This window comes from Eucalyptus grandis, chromosome 11, assembly GCF_016545825.1.
Source record: "Eucalyptus grandis isolate ANBG69807.140 chromosome 11, ASM1654582v1, whole genome shotgun sequence".
NCBI classification, from domain to species: Eukaryota; Viridiplantae; Streptophyta; class Magnoliopsida; order Myrtales; family Myrtaceae; genus Eucalyptus; species Eucalyptus grandis.
In genome coordinates this window covers 16,995,153-17,010,835 of record NC_052622.1, presented here as the reverse complement: position 1 = coordinate 17,010,835, position 15,683 = coordinate 16,995,153, and the positions used below count along the sequence as shown (strand labels likewise).

The window sequence follows — 15,683 nt, the reverse complement described above, 5'->3', positions numbered from 1 at the left end:
CTCAGGGCTGCACAGGGCCTACAGGTAACCCGCCCTCGGAGTGGCGCGGCAAAGACCATCACGGGCCATGTCGGGCCAAAAGATGGCTCACAAGAAGTCGCATTCGGATTTAGTCCAGTCACATCAGGAACGGGATCGATTCCACGATCCGAATGTGGTGGCTGAAGACAGATCCGGGCTGGGCCTCGGCATTGACCCATGTATTCAGCTCAATGAGGTGGGACTTCACCATGAGCTGAATCTCAAGTTAAATGAACCCAAAACAGGAGAGGAAGCCGAAACTTCCGTCGCTTGAAAGCGAACGTTTTGGCTTTAGGAAGGAAAAGACCCGACCAGTCCGACCTTCGGGACAAAACAATGGCGGGGACGAGCTCCAGACGTATCATGAAAAGGCTGACGACCCTTGGGCTACAGTGCGAGCGCAAGCGTTTACCTATGCTCTCGGTACAAAATGGAGCCGTACAGTTCCTGAAAAGGTACAGACAAGGACCTAATCTCCCTGTCCCTTCCAGGCTCCGACATTTGACATTTTGACCATCATGTTGTCTCAGAAACACCACGCGTTGTCACCAATGATGGGAACCCCGCAATGTAAATTGGAAAATCCGAATGTTCGATTCTCAAACTTCACCCGAGTAGATTTTTCATAGCTTCGGAGAAAATGAAGCATCATCTAAATTAATCGAGAAAAAGGGGGACAAAAGGGAATTCAATTTAATGAAAAATTAGAAGAAACCAAGAGCATCCAAATCAAGAACGAGAGGCGTTCCTGCTCCCAAACTTGGACCTCAGCAGAAGCGCGCTTCTGCTACTGCAGATCACATGCGTGGCACTAGTCCTCGCACCGGTCGGACCGCCGCCTCCATCGCCGGCGGCATTGTCCCTTCTTCTTCCACTCCTCCGCCGCCCTTCTTCGTCGCCTCCTCCTCCTCCTTCGTTCTCCGTACCGGCACCTCCTCCCTCAGCCCCGTCGAACACCAACGACCCCGCGTCCACCGAGATCACCAGCCCGCCCCTCCTCCCCCTCAAGTGGCTCACGCTCTCCTGGCCGATTCCCCGGCACCTCTTCACCTTCAGCTTCACCAGGCCCGCGCAACCCGCGACCACCGCCTCGATGCCCCTCGCCGTGATCGGGCAGTTCTTGATGCAGAGCTTCTTCATTGCCCCGAACTTGGCCGCTATAGCCTCCATCTCCTGGTCCCCGACCGAGTCGGTGTTGCACAGCGCCACCCTCTCGAGGCACGGGCAGTTGGAGGCCAGCAGCCCGAGGGAAGGAGCCTTGATCGGGATCCCCATCAGGACGAGCTCCTGGAGGCGCGAGCATTTCGCGGCCAGGGCCGCGATCCCCTCCTCGCCGATGGTTCGTCCCCCGAACCGGGTCCACGCGTCGATGTGGAGCTTCCTCAGCTTCTTGCAGGAGCCGGCGATCGCCGATAGACCCTCGTCGGAGCAATCTGTAACTCGGCTCAGGTACAGAGTGTCCAAATCGGGGCAGGAACCCGCGATCGCGGTCAAGCCGGGATCCCCCATTTGCACGTTCTCCATTTGAATCTCGGAAATGGAGGTCGCTCCTTCCGGCGGAGCCGGAGGCTCTCGAGCACCCTGTCCCAATTTCCGGAGCTCCTGCAACACGGGAATGGATTATTAATTCGAAACCCGTCGCCCTTCTAATTGATCATTTCGAACTTTTGTCTGTTTCGTGTCAAATAGAAGGTGCATTTCTAGCATTTACCTGCAAACGACGAGGCTCTTCAATGGCTTCGAGGAGCAGAGAAGAGGGATGAAGAGGCGAGCGTTGTGCAGGTCCTTGATGCACAGTCGCTCCAGCTGAAAGTCCACTCGCTTCTTCTTCTTCTTCGACGCGTTCGCGTCGTTCGCCGCGTCGTCATCGTCGCGGTCGTAGTACGCGTCGATGGAGAGAGGCGTGCTCTGCGCGTCGAGCTTGCGCAGCCGCTTGAGCGTGAGGTCGCGGAGCGACGGGCAGTTGCAGAGCAGCGAGACGATCCCCCGCGCGCCGAACCCGCAGGCGGCGAGCGAGACCTTCTCCAGCGCCGGGGGCCGCCGGAGCGAGAAGGCGCGGAGCCCGTCGTCGGAGACGTCGACGCAGCCCTTGAGCTTGAGCTTCTTGAGGGACGGCAGCGAGGCCGCGACCCGGGCGAGCGCCTCGTCGCCGATGCTCACGAGCTTGCGGGAGCACTTGAGGGAGAGCACCGAGACGGAGCCGAACCGGCGGAGCAGCGGCGGGAGCGACGGGGCAATCTCGGAGCGGGCGACGAGGGCGAGGCGCTGCCGCGACCGGGCGTCGACGAGGTGCCAACGGCGGCAGACGAGGGAGCAGGAGCCTCGGTCGTCGGAGCCGAGGAGGGCGAAGACGGAGGCGAGGCACTCGTCGGGCAAGCCCAGCGTGAGGTCGAAGCGGTCGGCGGCGGAGGAGGCATCGCGGGCGTGGCCGTCGACGGTGGCGACGGCCGAAAGCGACCGGCACGAGGAGGAGGAGGAGGAGGAACAAGACGGAACTTGGCCCATCGGGGAGGCTCGAATGGATTTTCTGATGGCGCGAGTGGAAGATGAAGTAGAAGGAGAAGAGTAGAGAGAGAAAGTGAAGTGCAGTGCAGTGCAAGTGCAGTGCCGGTCATGAGAGAGAAAGGGGACAAGAAGAAGAGGGTGAACGGGAAATGGTAATTAATACGGTACAGCAGGTGAGACTGAGAGAGAGGGAGAGAAATGTGTCGGTTTTCGGTAATATCAAATAACGGGGAACGGACCGGACACGACCCGTAATCATTCGCTAACGTTGGTGTTGGAGGGTTCCTTCCTTGCGGACACAAAAAAACCGGTTCCGGTTTTATATTCCTTCCTCTTCCAATCGCCTTGCCTTCCAAATTTCAAACTCGTTTTTTCTATTTTTTTTATTAGACTTTTTGCCGATGTAAATAAATAATTTAAGAAGCTCGCCATTATTGAACTACGGATAGTGAAAGAATGTAATTATAAAACTAACCTCGGATTCACGGATCATTTATCCAATAGTTTTGAGTTTTTAAAAAGGACAAAAAGGCTATAAAAATTCTAAAATATGCTCAGTGTGATATATTTATCATAAATTTTTTCTATGAAACAAAAAAAAAAAAAATCCAAAACTTATACCCGTGCACCATTAAAGATCTACTTAGATAGGTATAAGAAAACAAATGACAGCGTTCGAATCCCAGTTGCATCGTGCTGACTTACACGGGGAGCAAAGGTGGTGGTAACTCTATTCCTCCTCAGAGTTTACTTTGCCGCGAAGCAGCGCACGAGGTTCCCTGGGTCAAAAAAAAAAAACGATATTGACATGGTGCTCACGAATAACAATGATATTTTGATTGATAAGACATTAGCCGGAACCTTGACAAAGTTTAAGTGTGTCATGTAGGTATAAATTTTGGAGTTTTCTATGTTACAGGAAAAAAATTTAAGATAAATATGTTGCAATTGACATAATATGTGATTTTTTATGTTATAAAAGAATTCATAATACATGTGTAACACTTAGCATATTTTGGGATTTGTTGTGGCTTATTCACATTAAAAAAAATATAAATAAGTTTAACAATCTTCCTAATTTGTTTCCTTTGCATTTCGACCATTTCAAATTTCTTGTTTATCTATAGACAAAAAAATTGTGTGTTTATTTTCTTGAAAAAGCTATTGGGTGCGTTGAAAAGATCGTTTGTGCAAAGACGTTGCATGGTTCACAAAGGGTGGATCTACTCTGCTCATATTCATGCAATGCTCCATTTTATGTCTCGACAAATTTTAAGCATTGATAAAATTCTTATTTTCACTAATCAACTGCTGAAAATCATTAACACATTGACATGAAGTTTGCGAGAGATGAAGGATTTATATCCGTCTGCAAATTACGTGACAGAAATCAATGTTTAGGTAAATTACATTGGGTCCTAAAGGCCCCATAGTCAACCACGCACAAAGACTCGGCCATGTAATTTGTACGTAATGCAATATTTTTTCCTTGATGTCCCGGTGTACTTGGATTCTTAAATAGCAATGTCCTGCTTGGATTCTTAAATAGCAAACAACACAATGTATCTAAATCTCGCATTTTCCAAAAATCAAGATGGGTCGAGAACAATACTTCTTAAATAAATATCCGAAAAGGAATCTACTTTTCTTCCCCAAGTTCACACTAAAGGCAACAAAAAATGCAGTAATAATCCAAAAAAAAAAGAGAAAGTAAAAGTATAGTACAAAATGCATTCTCATGATATTTTGAGAATGAGTTATTCGTGTAAACACCGTCAAAGGAGAAGATTTTCTCCGCACACGGCCATCATCGCTGGTGATGTGCTGATAGTAATTATCAATTGCTTCATGAAAAATACATTGATTGCAACGAGAGCCGCATCTGGAGAATTCTTTTTTTTTTTTCCACCGACAATGATTACAAAACAAAAAATCCTTTGAAATTACAAAATGTGAAGTGTAATTTAATCTAAATTGAGTTGGAGAGCACATATTATTGCGATTAATCCAACTTCTCTAGACCATTTTCCTCTTGATTTCTCTTCCATATATCCATTTTCAAACCAGACAAAATAATTGACATTTCCCCTATTTATATCCCTTTTCCACCTCTCGGCTCTTCGGTCAAAGACGGTTTTGTATAACTTCATGGTGACTAGCCTCACTAAAAAGGAGCAATATGCCTTCTATGGGATTGCTAGTTCGATTTGCATCGTAAGTGAATTTCCAAATGACTCGATACTTCTTGGCTAAGCTGGAGTATATTTCGTATAGAGAAACTTCTTAATTTCTATCATCTTGATGAGGATGTAGTAATAATTCACCAAGCTTGGAATTTTGAGTCACAAGGCAGTGCAATGCTTATGATTCATAATCAAACATTGCATGATTGGTGCGTAATTCTTTCAATAAATTTCGGAGAGGATTGCTTGTGTTGGTCGCCTCGCCTTTCCATCCTTAAAGAGAGAGGAGAAGGTTTGGATCTCTAATTTATGGAGTTGATTGCGCAGGGGAGGGAGAGGAGGAGCGGGTCCCTCGCTGTCCTAAAAATTGAATGCTCATGATTCGTCGGCTACGCGGTACAACCATCGGATGCGATGTTCGTGTCTGTCTTTCTCGCTGGCTTTTTTTGCCTTTTTGCTTCTCATGTCAAATTGCACCGGAGGAGGGAGTGGCGTCCAAAAAGAGACGGAGGAGTAAAAGAAAAGGAACAGAAGGTCAGTGCAGTTTCGAACATCCAGCCCAGCTACATAACTCAAACTACTCATGGCGCCAATACTTAAAATAAATCCCCCCAAAAAAAGAGAAAATTTGGGCATTTTGATTTCTTTTTCGGTCTCCCCGAATAAAGAAGTTTGAACAAAATTACGAGCAGCTACAGAAGAAAAGTTCAAACGTTGAGGTACTTCTAGACTTAAATTGATGCTCCATAATGCATTTAATTATAATAATTTTAGTCTTACAAAAAATCTCAAACGAGTACCCTTGATGCGAATATATTTTCTTCGCATCAGATTCCAAACCACTAACAAAGTAAATTTGAGATAAATGTGTAATTGGGTATTGATTTGGGTTTTTTTTGTGAGAGGAGAGGTATTGGCTTGAGATGTTTATTAAGATGAAAAATAGTTTGGAGCGAGTGTATTATGAGATACTAGTTTAGAATTTTAACAGTATTAGCTCTATTTTTTCTTTGATGCTCCGATGGAATTTCGATTGGTCATTTTAAGTGATGAGTGGCCCACGATCCATTTTCGTTTCTATTCTAAAATTAGTTTTTATGATTGCTCCTAAAGTATCAGACCCTACCCACAATTATTAACCTGATTTAGATCAAACCGTGACGATCGGAGGTTTTAATTATGAAACTCATTATGGGTTTATCAGTAGCGAGTAAAGCAAGTTCAATTTGTCATCTATGGATTGAAGATGGGGAAGCGGTCCAAGAAGGAAAGTTATATTCCAAAGCACCCCTTTCTCTTTTCTTTATTATGAAGCCAGATATCTATCGAGTCTCATCTTTTTGGTCAAAAGAGTGAACAATTCCAATGATTATGCTTTAGCCTGCCTTTCTTCCCACGCACCTGTGGATATTTTGCAGTGAAAATACTATAGTATGAAAATAATCTCACGAGTTTTATAGGAGGATAGGGAATTTTTGTTCTTTTCTTTTCTTTTTTCTTTTTGAGCGAGGGGACGGGAATGCTTTCGATTAAGCGATGGGCCGAGGGAACAAAGCCATCACGGAAGCTTTTTGTAAAAAGAGAAACACAGACATCTATCAAGCAGTACCTGCTTTTAAACTAACGGCACAACCGGTGCATGGATTGGCGGAAGTTCATATTTTGATAAATATGAGATCATATGAAAATATCACTCGATTTTTTAAATTTTTTTAATAAAACATAACCTAAAAATTGGGTTGATCTTGATTCGTTATGAAGCTCATTCAATTAAAAAGCGTTAGGCATATAAATCCACTGGATATGAAAAAGTATATTGTTAAGTATACAAAAATTAATTTACATTATTGATGTACTAAATAACGTGTCAAATATATAAATAGATTTGTCAAATTCAATGTTTAATAAAAGCCCACCGCATCACCCAATATGCCATTTTTGTAAACCGGTTTTATTATACTTAAACATTATTTTCAAGAATAATACAGTGGCTTCTAACCAAACTACTCTAATTACAATCTCTTAAAATCTATATAATAGAAGTGAGTTCTTTGAAAATTTTCCTTCACCAACTTCAAGGTTATATTATTATTTCTAATTTCAATGTAATTAAATTTTATTAGACTTTAAGATTTGCTTTAGAAGTTAAGTACATAATCTTAGAGCTGTTTATAAACCAACTAATTTATTTTCTATACAACTTTAAACTTTTACTTCTCTATAGCAATTTCATTTTTGTTTGATTTTTTTTTTCATTTCTATTGAATTATAATTATAGTATGGTATTCTAGAATAATCATAGGGGCAATATTGAATATGTATGCTTGAATTCTAGAGAGTTGTTGTAGTTAATAGGTGTGAGTCATAGATGGAGAGATCAGATTTTCGCCGTTAGATTAATGGTAGATGTACGGTTGTAAATAGAAAGGCCCAAGTATAAATTGAGGTCCCCTTCTCTAGTATTATCGCATAACACAATAAGAAATAATAGTGTATTCTTTCATAGGCATTTTCTTTTAAGCTTCTTCTAATAACGACAGGTATGAGATGTGTACATCATTGCTTTGGTTGTTGGGAAAATCATTCTAATATTAGGAAAATTATTCGATACATAGACAATACAAAATTCTCTTTCAAAGTGCATGGGAATTCATGCTATATATGCAAAAAAATTGATGTACTATTCATTTAGCATCACCTCTGCGTTTGGGAAGGCTTTTGGGGAAAGCCTTTAGGAAAATGCAAAGACCTTTTGAGTTAAAGGTATTTTTCAAAATGCAAAGTATGTTTGGTAAATTGTACTTTGAAAGCCCATTTAAAGTATCTTTGAGCAAAATGGTGTTTGGGGGAATTAATATTTGCAAAGGGCTTCGGTGATAAAAAAAAATTATCAAAAGAAAAATAAAAAAAATTGACCGGCAAGGCAAGCGGTCGCCGGTGAGGAAGGTGGTCGCCGGCGGCCTCAGGCAGCCCCCGGAGAGGACCGGCGAGGGCTGCCCAGGGTCGGGCGACCTCCGGCGAGGGTCGCTTGACCCCAAGGGGGACCCCTAGGTGGCCCTTCGCGGAGGTCGCCTGACCCAGATCTGGGTCCGCCGAAGGTCGCGCGACCTCTAGCAACCGACCGCGCTTGAGGTTGTGCGACCTTCGGCGACCCAAATCTAGGTAGTGCCTGAGGTCGCGTGACCCAGAGAGCGCGAACCAGAGCTAGTTGCGGCGACGCGACTTGTGTGCTGTCGCTGAGACTCATGGGCGGTCGCCGCGACTTGCCGGTGATGGTCGCCGCGACCTCGTCGACCTCAGCCGTGACCTACCGGCCTCTCGAGCTCGTCTCTGATCAGCGGCGTGGCTGGAGAAGAAGACGATGAACAGTACCTTGGGCATTCCGAGAATGCTGAAAGCCCAAGGCAGCCTAGGACCTGCCTTGAGTTTTCAGCCTTACAAATGCTAGCTTCCCCCATAAGCCCCTTCGAAAGTAGTTGCCAAACACCCCCATTTTGGCCTAAAGATCTTTAGCCCCCAAAGCCCTTTCCAAAGCAGTTTCCAAACGTACCCAAGGTCAGAAGTTAAAAGAAGACAGTGGTAATACAGTGAGACAAAGAAGCTCTCGATATTGCTGATGTTGTGTTGTGGCTATAAGGAAAAGTACTGACGATAGTGGACTCGAGATTGACATGAAGTGAGAAGCTGGACCACACGTGTTAATAAAGCTCGAGATTTAAAAGCAACTCACGTGCTCTAACACATAAGTGTATTATTATGTTTTAGACATGTAACTGAAGTTGTTGAGTCTGTTTTGATCATCTTCTTCCTCGAGTCTCTTATTCATCTTCATGTAATTTGACCTTGAAGAATATAGAAGAAACAATACATAGAAAGAGAGAGAGGAGAAAATTGTAGAGAAATGAAAAGCTCTCAGATGCATATACTTTTCATTATTTGATTCAAGGAATACAGAATTCTTTGCTTTCATCTACATCTTGGTTTTGTTCTCATTTCTTCTCAACCTCTACTTCTTAGAAATATTGGACAAATAGACAGAGACATCAGACAATTTCGAGGACCACCAACCTCAGAGCGCGTATCTTTGACAGTTGAGCGCATTTTAGGATTTGTTTGAGCAATTGATCCCAAAACTTCTTTCACATCCCAGTATTGAAAACATCGAGCTTCATGATTATGTTAATGCAGTTAACCGTCCATTCATAAGAGAGGCCCATATCTATTTTTTCTCTTCTGCAAAGGAGGAAAGAGATTAAACTACTCTTGAAAGTCAACTTTAGAATAAACTGAGTTTCCCGTCTATTCTAACAAACTCACAAGACATTCTACTTGCAAACCCTTCACATATGGGAGTTAAGAAGGCTAATTTTGAGGGAGCTAAATTCGGTGAAGGTGAAGGTGCAATAGTGCGGAGGAAGGTCATTGGTTTGTCGGAGGAGTGATGAAAGTGGTGCGAGGAGGTTGAGGCGATGAGGATATATCCATTCAAATTTAAAATTCAATAAGTTGTGCATAAAGTTGGCTTTGTCTACTTATTTCTATCAAACAAAATTTTCTATTCCTTTTATGGCTAATTTTCTGCTAGAATTCCAGTTAACTGATATATCCACTCATTTTTTTGCGCATTCACTTACTAGTTCACTATTTTATTATTTTATATATCGATGAAAGTAATTTCTAAAGTACATGTAAATTTACGTTTCAATTGAAAACTATTCACTCTTTGAACAAGTTCTTGCCTAAAATGCAGTCAATGTGGACTTGAGTCATACTTAGACGTTGATCATGTGAATAGCACGTGACTAATGACTATGGTTGTATTTGATTTATGGACATATATCAAATGACACTTTTTACTTCTATTGAGCCATTATGTATTTGGTTAGAGCCTTTTTGATATAGTATCGTCATGATCATTATAATTGTGATCAGGGCGGGTTGGCATGTTGACCTTGGCGGAGCCTATATGATGTACCCAATTTGTCGTGTTAATTAAATTTCTTAATTGTTTCTTGCTTGGTAAAGTTTCATCGCACAAGTTTGAGGTTCTTCCTTATTAATCAAACATAGGTCTAGCTTTGATGATGGATAATAATAATAGGCAAAACTTGGAACTTTTACAATAATGTTTTCTCTCTTATGGTCAAGTTGGAAAAAAATGCAACCTTTTATAAGCTTAACCAAAATATGTATAAAAGTTTTACAATGTAGACAAATGAAATGTTATGTGGAAATATACAAAAAAAATAAAAAAATCATATATTTAGGGTAACAGTTGAAGTGGGAAAAAAAACAAGAAATAAAATCTATTGAAATTACGGGCTAAGACACTGAGAGAAGAGAAAGAGGGGTACACCGATGATAAAATCTAGGTATGTTACAGAGATTTTTATTCTAGATACTATTATAACGTTTAGATTTCTAGAATCAACCTGCGATATAAAATCATGCGAAATTTTTTGGTTGGCTTAGTATTATGGTTCTCGATCATTGATGGGTTTTTGTGGTCTACCAATTTTTCCGAAATGATTGTTATAACCAAGAGCATCACATCCACTCGTATTTATGGCATTTATCCGGTTTACCTCATATTGCAAATTAGATCTGATCACGAGCCTGAAAAATAGTTGATTGGGCCCGACTCAAGCCCAATTTTGCAGCCCACAATTCGATTATGTTCGTGCGCAGCCCATAGTTATAGGGTTCCCTTTAGGCCCAATCTCTTAGCCCACCAATATTGTTAGGTTCCTCTTCAACCCCTAGCCGATCTCATCTTCCCCTGGCTCCGCCCTCCTCTTCGCCTAGGTTTCTCACGAGGGATGCAGCCGCAAGAACGGCTCTATTCGCTGGGCAATGCCATAATTTATTTGACTTCAATCGGCAAATAGGGTGAGTATATCGGATCGCCCAAATCGGGAATCACCTAGATCGGACCAGACGGACTAGTTCGGTTCGGTTCTCGAAGGGATCTGTTCGATTCCCGGTTCCATAAAAATGGAACTGGTAATACTAGTTTGGACTAGAGAACCTAGTGGACTGAATCGAACCAATTTTTTTTAAAGATATATTTTTTAATTTCTTAAAAATAGCAATGACCCTAAAAATAGTAATAACTCTAGTTTTTTTTTTTTTTTTTTTTTGCAAGTGATCAGTTCCCAATCACAAAAATTAGGAATCGGTCCTCCCTTTCTGATTCCCGATTCCTAGGTGGAAACTAAACCGGACCAGGAATTGGTCATCCCTATTGGCAAGTGCCAAGTGGTCACTCATTTGTTTACCAACGGTTCAAGAGTGCAATATGGGCGGATATGGTTGATTTGATAGTCGCAATTACTAAATTTCACGCGGGTCTAGGAAAGGGGACATGAGATTTCCACAATTAGTTTGCTGAAACACGGAATAGCAGGACAGATCTTTTGGGAAAAGTGTCAATTTAGTCCAAAACTTTTTGTAATTGTGTCAATTTAGATTTAAACATTTTATTGATGCCAATTTAGTCATAATATTTTGATTTAGTGTCAATTCAGCCATTTCGGCTAATTTAGGTGGATTTTGTTGATTGGGTATTGGTTGGCTGGCGTGTCACGGTGTGGCTAATGCCGACATTGACAACTTTTAATAATATTTTAATATTTTTGAATTTTTATTTTCGTTTTCTTTTTATTTCTCATTTTCTTTTTTTTATTTTTCCTTCTCTTCCTCCTTCCTCTAACCGGTCGTCGGACCTTGGCGACTAGCCAAAGGCAATGGCCGATGAGGTCGGGTCAACCTTGCTGGTCTCTAGCGATCCTCATGGCCATTGGTGAGGCTTGAGCCATAGCTAGAGGCCACGAGGGCTACTCACACTGGGCAGCGAGTCTCACCCTCACCAGATTCTGGGGAGAGCCAAGCCTCATTGGCCATGGGTGAGGCTCGACCCTCACCAGATTCGATGATTGGTGAGACTTGATCCTTACCAGATCTGACGAGGTCAAGCCTTCCCAAGGTCGCCCTTAGCAAGACTCAACCTTTGTTAGATTCGACTAGGGCGAGCCTCACCACCTACGGCGAATAGCCCTTACGACCTCTAGCGAGGGTTGGAGCCTCACCAGTGGCCATGAGGCTTGCCAGAGGCCAAAGAGGTTGACCTCAACCTCGCTTGCCATTACCTCTAGTTGGTTGTCAAGGTCCGGCGACTAGAGGAGAGAAAGAAAACAAGAAAAAGAAAAAGAGAGGAAAATGAAAATAAAATAAAATAAAACATCAAAAAAATCAAAAAAATATTAAAATATTATTAAAAATTGTCCACATCAATATCAATTTTGTCACGTCAATTGACCGGCACCTAGTTAGCAAAATCCGGCTAAAATTCATGAATCGATTCATAGTACAATATTGATCTATAATAAGGCATATTGTTGAATTCCTCTCCCAGCTATCAATGTGCTTTTTCTTTGACTTTGGTGTTAGATATGGTTTAGTTGCTGGTGAGTTAAAGAGTAATTGCATTATAGTGGTAAGTTTTTTTTTTTTGGTCGAAACTTTTTAGTGGTAAGTTGCAACCTACAATTCCTGGGAGCTTAAACTTCATAAAATGCAAGCCTGTGTGATGATGTTTCTATGCGTTTTTTCTGTCAGTGAAGGAACGACTATAGAGGGCCTATCTTGGCATTGCTGTTGCTTTTGGATGTGGCTTCTGGATTTGGACCTTTTGCTTCAGTTGCGCTATATTTTAATGTCTGCCGCATAATTATTACCGCTCTTCCACAATCCTGCTAATGAGGTGGGCCCGTAATCTTACCATTCTTCTGCAATCCGTCTAATCGTTGAGATGTCCGAAATATGCGCATTGCTGCTCAATATAGTGAGGCATGCACATTTCCCCCCTGATATGTGAGAAGAGCCGAACTGAGTGTATTTCAATAAATAGAAGTCCCATTATTTGATGATCTGCTTTTGAACTTGGTTGGAAGTTAGGATATTTACATGCCTAACTACTTCTTTCTGTAACTTGCCTTTACAGCTTTATGGTGCTTCTTTTATTAACTTTTGTCTTAGTGAGAAAGCTGAAGTTCTCTTTTCTCTTTCACCTGCCACAAAATGCCAAGTCCACAAAGTTGTAAAGATAACGGGTTTGAAAGTCTACTGCAACTCCTCCAATGGAGGTTTGAGTTTCAGGGAGAATCCTGGAGACAATCGATGGCTGAGCAATGCTAGTTGTGAAAGCAATCACTTTCACCCTATTCTAGCACTACTGAATGTGTCTGTTTGTGACTTTCATCATCTTGCCTATCCTTCTTTCTACATACACAGGAGTATTTGTGTTGTCCATCCTGTAACTTATGCACAAATTTGGTCTTTCTTGATGCTAATATATGTGGCATTTAATGACCCAAAGGACGCGCGAGCTGTTAATGCACAGAGTTTTTCTTTCATTATTGGCCTGGCTTTTTTAACATTCTCGAAATAATTGATTTTCTATACCATGCACAGCATGAAAATGGTGTCCAGGTTTCTGGTAGTTTCTTATTTTTCAAACCAGAAAAGGTCTTGTCCATGTGTGCATCTTGGTTAAGGATGTAGGTTTGAATTCAATTTGACCTTAATAATCAATTCATGATGCAACTCGTCTTACATAATGTCATTATTATTGACTCACTATCTTCTTTTGTCATCATTGTTATGCCCTTTCTTTTCCTTTTACAGTTCCTTTCGTACTTACCATAGGATCCAGTGGCTATCGTTAAGAATAATATGTTTCGATATGATGCTTGTTATTAATGTGACAGTATTTTCATGAGGTGCATGGAGATTTATAGGGCGGTAGTTAGGTAGATGTATTCTTCATTTGACCAACTGTGTCAGGAGGTGCTAGTTCTTCTGTAGTGAGGTTCTCCTGAAGGTTTTCTGGATAGTATTTTGCTCCCCCAGATCTTACAAGCCGATGTTGGTGCTTCACTATGATCATGGCAATTGTTGACAGCTTCAGCGTGAATGCTAGGAGTTTCTTCAATCATTTTTTATCTGACAGAGAGGACCGAGGAGCTGAAAATTTTCAAATTGGGCTTTGGATAATGATTGCTGCAACTAAAGGGCATCTTTTTCAATGGTTGTCGTTGATCTGCGTAGCTATCTTCAGACATGCCAAATAATGCCAAATTTTACTCCTTTGCAGAAACAATCGTCGGGAATATGTTAACCTGTACAAAAAGAAACTAGTTTTTCTTCGACAAGAGCAGGTGTGTTCCTCAACATGTATGAACATTGTATTTTTATATATCCAACGTGACGTTTCTCCTTTCTTACTGCCTCTGGATGCTGTTTAGGATTTTCATCTTTTGTGTGTTGAATAATGGTCTATAGCTGGTTTTGGGGCTTTTTTGGCTAGTGATGCCTGAAATTTCTCCTCTTTCTCTTGAGATGCTAGGTGGTCATTCAGATGTTTGAGGTACATACTTCATATGATTCCGGATATTGAGTTTTTGCTTGTTTGTTTTTTATCGTGCTCTGTCTATGCATTGATTTAATTGGAATTTTTTTTGTTCAAAGACTTAGGAAAGCGGTTATCTGTTTCAAAAAATTAGTTGAGTGAAGATGAGGTGATAAGGTACGGTAATTATATATCTGCATCTTCTGAGTTACAAGGATGTTTTTCATTCAAGTTAAGTTGTTCGTAAAAGCTTGTTTTTGTTGTCTGATTGTGATTAACGTCTTTGCTGAGAAGGACAAATGAAATTTCAATATACTCAATGTGTGAAGGTTATGAATAATTCATAGTAAAATGCTATATATCTAGGCTGGTGATTAAAGCAAAAGTTAGTTGAAAAGATACAAGTCCCTGGCATTCACGAAATCACTATCCAAATTCTAAAGCAGCTCTCGAGTTGTTCTCTTTGGCATCCCTTTTATGGACCATATGCAACCTATCTACAATTTCCTCGTGTCATTTCTAGTCAAAGCTTGGAAATATGTTTCATCATCTTATGAATTTCTACCTACCTTAATATGACTCTTTTGAGGACAAAAAAAAGGCATACACAAGACAGACAACTCTTGGTTGGAGGATTAGTACAATGCTGTCTTGCACCTGTCAAAAGTTTCTTTCATGATAAAAAGAAACCTCTTGGACCTTGTTTTGTCACCTGAAGAGTTGCATGAATTGGAGGCCAATCCTGAATACCGATAGGAAGGTTCATTTTTGAATAGCTAATTTTCCTCGTGTCCATCTAATTATTTTGTCGACAGATGTTAACTTCACTTTTTTTATTCTTACAGAAAATCTTAGTTGTGATTTTTGTTGTTGAGGATGATACATGACTTCTTATCTAGTTTAAACTATATGGAGAACTGTTCCAGCCCTTCTGCGAAACCCCTAATGTAGAACATTGTAAATCGTAGCAGATTCTTCTAAAAGCTTCTTAAAACACTAGATGGACCTTAATTTAAATATTATTGGTCACCCTTCTCGTTGGGATGAGATGTGTCCTGAATTTGAAGCACGGAAAATAAGTTGTAATCGTAGCAAATGAGGGGCTTGGAGATTTGACTTCAAAACCTCCTACTTGGACCATATAATGAGAAAGGAGAGAGTTAGAAGAATATAGAACCTGTTAACTCACACATATATGTCGTGCCACTAGCAAGTCTTTAATAGATCTCTTTTCCAATTAATTCCTCATTTTGGAGTCTGATATTATCAGTCAGTTGACAAACAAATTCTTCAAGAGTTGGAGCAAATGGAAAGAGCATCTGATATAGAAGATATCCTAAGTTATGGCTCAGTTGCTGAACATGAATTCCAGGTACGATAGAGGTTTTGTCTCACAATTTGCTTCATTTATTTGTTAGTACTTAATAATAGCGATGATTGCAGTGTGTTATTGTGATTAGTTTTCTAATCGTAAAGTGGAATTTCAGTTTTTTTTTTTTTCTTTTTTCACGTGGCTGGTCAAGCAAATCAATTATTACGTCTTACATATCCAGTTATTCTATCTC

The 15,683-nt window shown here is 41.2% G+C and overlaps 1 protein-coding gene across 1 annotated transcript; it reads right to left on the bottom strand.

Moving 5' to 3' along the window:
• Window positions 1-612: 612 nt before the first annotated feature.
• Window positions 613-2,803, bottom strand: LOC104425153 (F-box protein SKIP2). Its single transcript, XM_039304446.1, has 2 exons — window positions 1,732-2,803; window positions 613-1,515 (listed from the first exon to the last, which is right to left on the bottom strand). Exons 1-2 carry the CDS (start codon window positions 2,524-2,526, stop codon window positions 751-753), a joined length of 1,560 nt encoding a protein of 519 aa, XP_039160380.1. The 5' UTR covers window positions 2,527-2,803; the 3' UTR covers window positions 613-750.
• Window positions 2,804-15,683: the final 12,880 nt, after the last annotated feature.